A 6043-nucleotide genomic window follows, 5' to 3' on the forward strand; every position below is an offset into this window, starting at 1 on the left:
GATGCTAATAGCAAAAATACTAATAATCTTGATGAAGCCGATGAAGTGACTTTCATACGTTATTCACAACAATCAGATTTTCGTCGAGACATAATCAAAGGCTCTATGCGTGCTCAAAGACGTAAAACAGTTATTTGTGAATTGTTTCAAGCAAATGTGCATTCTCCTCTTTTTTTGGACAGAATAGCCAAACCCCTTTTTTCTTTTGATATCTCCGGGATGATAAAATTCATTTTGAAAAAATGGATGTATAAAAAAACAACAGAATTAAGAATCTCGGATTATACCGAGGAAAAGAAAAAAGAAAATGAGAAAAAAAAAGAGGAAGACAAAAGAGAAGAATACAAAAGACAAGAGAAAGCACGAATAGAAATAGCCCAAACCTGGGATAGAGTTTTATTTGCTCAAGCAATAAGAGGATCCCTATTAGTAACCCAATCTTTTCTTAGAAAATATATTCTATTCCCTTCAGTGATAATAGCTAAAAATATAGCCCGTATATTATTATTTCAATTTCCCGAGTGGTCTGAGGACTTAAAAGATTGGAATAGAGAAATGCATGTTAAATGCACCTATAATGGTGTTCAATTATCAGAAACCGAATTTCCAAAAAATTGGTTGACAGACGGTATTCAGATAAAGATCCTATTTCCTTTTTACCTTAAACCTTGGCACAGATCTAAGGTGCCACCTCGCCAGAAAGATCGGCTGAGAAATAAAGAGCAAAAAAACGATTTTTGTTTTTTAACAGTTTGGGGAATGGAAACTGAAGTTCCTTTTGGTTCTCCCAGAAAACAACGTTCATTTTTTGAACCCATTTTTAAAGAACTCAGAAAAAAAATTATAAAATTACAAAAGAATCCTTTTTTAGTTATACAGGTTTTAAAAGAAAGAAGAAATGTTTTTTTAAACCTTTCAAAAGAAAGAAAAAAATCGGTCATGAAAACCATTCTATTTTTAAAAGGAATAATAAAAGAACTTTCCAAAAGAAACCCAATTCAATTATTTGGATTAAGAAAAATAGATGAATTGAGTGAAACTAAAAAAGAAAAAAATGGGGTAATCAGTAATGGGATGATTAATGAATCGTCCATTCAAATTCGATTTATGGATTTGACAGATTCTTCATTGACAGAAAAAAAAATGAAAGATCTGGATGATAGAACCAGCACAATCAGGAATCAAATAGAAAAAATTACAAAAGATAATAAAAAAGGATTTTTAACTCCGGAAATCAATATAAATATTAGTTCTAATAAAATAAGTTATCCTACTAAACTATTAGCATCAATAAAAAATATTTGGCAGAAATTAAAGAAATTCAAAAGAATAAATGTTCGATTAATCCGTAAATCATATTCTTTTTTCAAATTTTTAATTGAAAGGATATACATAAATATACTTATCTGTATCATTAATAGTCCGAGGATCACTACACAACTTTTTTTTGATAATTCAACAAAAATGATCGATAAATACATTTACAATAATGAAACAAATAAAGAAAAAATAGCTAAAACAAATAAAAATACAATTCGTTTTATTTGGACTAAAAAAAAATCAATTTCTGATATTAGTAAAAAAAATGCAAAGATTTTATTATCCTCCTTCTCACAAGCATATGTATTTTACCAATTATATCAAACGCAATTTTGTAATTTGTATAAGTTAAGATATGTCCTTCAATATCACGGAACATCTTTTTTTCTTAAGAATGAAATAAAGGATTATTTTGAAACACAAGGAATTTTTTATCCTGAATTAAAACATAAAAATATTTTGAATTCGGAAATGATTCAATGGAAAAACTGGTTAAGGGGTCATTATCAATATGATTTATCTCCGATTAGATGGTATCGATTAGTACCACACAAATGGCGAAATAGATTCAATCAAACACGTATAGTGCAAAATAAAGATTTAAACAAAAGGCATTCAGATGAAAAAGATCGATTAATATTAATTAATTACAAAAAATTAAATGATTTTGAATTAAATTCATTATCAAATTCAAAATATAACCTTCAAAAATACTATGGATATGACCTTTTCTCATATAAATCGATTAATTATGAAAATAAGAAGGATTCACATATTTATGTATCACCATTACGTTTAAATAATAAACAAGAGATTTCTTATAATTACAACAAGATATATAAAAAAGGTAAATTAATTAATATGCCAGGAGGTATTATCCCTATTAATTTAGAAGATGATGATATTCTCAATCTAGATAAATTTACAGATAGAAAATATTTGGATTGGAGAATTTTCGATTTTTGTCTTCGAAATAAAGTCAATATTGAGTCCTGGATTGATATCGATACCAATGGTAATAAAAATACTAAGACTGGGTTTAATAATTATCAAATAATTGATAAAATGGATCAAAAAGGTATTTTTTTTCTTAAAATTTCCCAAAATGGAGGAATTATGGCATCCAACAAAAAAAAAGATCTTTTTGATTGGATGGCAATGAATGAAGAAATACTAAGTCGTCCCATATCAAATCGAAACCTTTGGTTCTTTCCAGAATTTGTGATCCTTTATAATACATATATTATGAAACCGTGGATCATACCAATCCAACTACTTCTTTTAAATTTTTATGAAAATGTTAGTGAAAATAAAAACATCACTAGAAAGAACAAAAGGGATCTTTTTCTATTTTCGAATGAAAAAAAATCGATTGAATTAGAGAATCGAAATCAAGAAGAAAAAGAATCCGCAATTCGAGATAATCTTGAATCAGATGCACAAAATCAAGCGAATCTTGGATCACTTTTCTCAAACCAAGAAAAAGATATTGGAGAAGATTATGCAAGCTCCGATATGAAAAAACGTAGAAAGAAAAAAGAATATAAGAGCAACACGGAAGTAGAGCTTGATTTTTTCCTAAAAAGGTATTTACGTTTTCAATTGAGATGGGATGATTCTTTAAATCAAAGAATGATCAATAATATCAAAATATATTGTCTCCTACTTAGACTAATAAATCCAAGAGAAATTGCTATATCCTCTATTCAAAGGGGAGAATTGAGTTTAGATATTTTGATTACTCAAAAGGATTTAACTCTTACAGAATTAATGAAAAAAGGTATATTAATTATCGAACCAATTCGTTTGTCTATAAAAAATGATGGACAATTGATTATGTATCAAAGTCTAAATATTTCATTGTTTCATAAGAGTAAGCCCAAAATTAATCAAATATACCGAGAAAAAAGCTATGTTGCTAAGATTAATTTGGATAAATCCATTGCAAGACATCCAAAAATGGCTGAAAATAGATACAAAAATGATTATGATTTGTTGTTTGTTCCCGAAAAGGTTTTATCCACTAAAAGACGTCGAGAATTAAGAATTCGAATTTGTTTCAATTCGAGGAAGAGAAATGGTATTCATAAAAATCCAGTATTTTGCAACAACGTAAAAAACTGGGGTGAATTTTTGGATAAAAGAAAACATTTTGATAAAAAGAAACTAATTAAATTAAAGTTCTTTCTTTGGCCTAATTATCGATTAGAAGATTTATCTTGTATGAATCGATATTGGTTTGATACCAATAATGGGGGCCGCTTCACTATGATAAGGATACATATGTATCCACGATTGAAAATTTGTTAATTATGCGTTTTTCATATATATTCTGTACCATATATGTATGGTATATGAAAAAAGGAGTTGCACCTATGTATTGTCTTACCTTCCAGTCTGATACATGAATACTAATTCAATGCATTTCTCAATATCCAATAGATCTATAAATGATTAACGGAATCTTCTTATTTTTTCTTTTTTTATTTATTATTAGATTTCGATCCAAAATTGTTTCTCTTTTCTAAATGTAGAAATATATCACCCTTTCCTATTCCTATACGAATTTTCCTATTCCTATACGAATAAAATTGAAAAGAAAATTGGATTGATTCATTTTATTTGATAAAATTAGGAGTTCATAAAGAAATTAAGATTATTGTGTATACCAAATTAAAATGACTAGCATTATTCTTACTGATCAGTAAAATCCATTAAAAAAAAAGAGGATAGAAAATCCGTTTTATGGTAAAAAATTCATTCATCTCAGTTATTTCACAAGAAGAAGAAAAAGAAGAAAACAGGGGGTCCATTGAATTTCAAGTATTTCGTTTCACCAATAAGATACGAAGACTGACTTCACATTTGGAATTGCACCGAAAAGATTATTTATCTCAGAGAGGTTTACGTAAAATCCTGGGAAAACGCCAACGACTGCTGTCTTATTTGTCAAAGAAAAATAGAATACGTTATAAAGAATTAATTAGTCAGCTGGATATTCGGGAGTCAAAAACTCGTTAAGTGAAAAAGGAATTTGAATTATTTTATTTTTTTATTCGATCTTGAATTTTAATGAACTTGTTTTCATTTTCAGCAATTCATGAAAGAATGAATCGAGGAATAACCTATGAATGTAACAACTACAAGAAAAGACCTCATGATAGTCAATATGGGACCTCACCACCCATCAATGCATGGTGTTCTTCGGCTCATCCTTACTCTAGATGGTGAAGATGTTATTGATTGTGAACCAATATTAGGTTATTTACACAGAGGAATGGAAAAAATTGCGGAAAATCGAACAGTTATACAATATCTACCTTATGTAACACGTTGGGATTATTTAGCTACTATGTTCACAGAAGCAATAACCGTAAATGGACCAGAACAGTTGGGAAATATTCAAGTACCTAAAAGAGCCAGTTATATCAGAGTAATTATGTTAGAGTTGAGTCGTATAGCTTCTCATCTGTTATGGCTTGGCCCCTTTATGGCAGATATTGGTGCACAGACCCCTTTTTTCTATATTTTCAGAGAAAGAGAATTAGTATATGATCTATTCGAAGCTGCCACCGGTATGAGAATGATGCATAATTATTTTCGTATCGGAGGAGTAGCGGCCGATCTACCTTATGGATGGATAGATAAATGTTTGGATTTCTGTGATTATTTTTTAACAGCGGTTTCTGAATATCAAAAACTTATTACGCGAAATCCTATTTTTTTAGAACGAGTTGAGGGAGTAGGCATTATTGGTCCAGAAGAAGCAATAAATTGGGGTTTATCGGGACCAATGCTACGAGCTTCCGGAATCCAATGGGATCTTCGTAAAGTTGATCATTATGAATGTTACGACGAATTGGATTGGGAAATCCATTGGCAAAAAGAAGGAGATTCATTAGCTCGCTATTTAGTCCGAATCGGTGAAATGAGGGAATCTATAAAAATTATTCAACAAGCTCTGGAAGGAATTCCAGGGGGGCCCTATGAGAATTTAGAAACCCGGTGCTTTGCTAGAGAAAGGGATCCGGAATGGAATGATTTTGAATATCGATTCATTAGTAAAAAACCTTCTCCTACTTTTGAATTGCCGAAGCAAGAACTTTATGTAAGAGTTGAAGCCCCAAAGGGAGAATTGGGAATTTTTTTAATAGGAGATCAGAGTGGTTTTCCTTGGAGGTGGAAAATTCGTCCACCTGGTTTTATCAATTTGCAAATTCTTCCTCAGTTAGTTAAAAGAATGAAATTGGCCGATATTATGACAATACTAGGTAGCATAGATATCATTATGGGAGAAGTTGATCGTTAAAATGATAATTGATACAACAGAAGTACAAGATCTAAATTCTTTTTCTAGATTGGAATCTTTAAAAGAAGTCTATGGAATCATAGGGATGGTTTTACCTATTTTGACTCTTGTATTAGGAATCACAATAGGTGTACTCGTAATTGTGTGGTTAGAAAGAGAAATATCCGCAGGAATACAACAACGTATTGGTCCCGAATACGCCGGTCCTTTGGGAATTCTTCAAGCTTTAGCAGATGGGACAAAACTTATTTTCAAAGAGAATCTTTTTCCATCTCGAGGAGATACTCGTTTATTCAGTATAGGACCATCCATAGCAGTTATATCCATTTTACTAAGTTATTCAGTAATTCCTTTTAGTTATCACCTTGTTTTATCTGATCTCAATATCGGTGTTTTTTTATGGATTGCCATTTC

General features: G+C 30.2%; 1 protein-coding gene across 1 annotated transcript in view; it reads left to right on the forward strand.

Annotated features, from left to right (window-relative positions):
- The window catches only part of LOC120294154 (protein TIC 214-like), a 6885-nt gene extending 2778 nt beyond the window's left edge, over positions 1 to 4107 (forward strand). The window contains 1 exon segment of the mRNA XM_039314152.1: positions 1 to 4107. This exon segment is cut by the window's left edge and continues 459 nt beyond it. Coding sequence (XP_039170086.1) covers positions 1 to 3630 — 3630 coding nt within the window. The 3' untranslated portion in view covers positions 3631 to 4107.
- Positions 4108 to 6043: the final 1936 nt, after the last annotated feature.

Source organism: Eucalyptus grandis, chromosome 5 (genome assembly GCF_016545825.1).
Source record: "Eucalyptus grandis isolate ANBG69807.140 chromosome 5, ASM1654582v1, whole genome shotgun sequence".
NCBI lineage: Eukaryota > Viridiplantae > Streptophyta > Magnoliopsida > Myrtales > Myrtaceae > Eucalyptus > Eucalyptus grandis.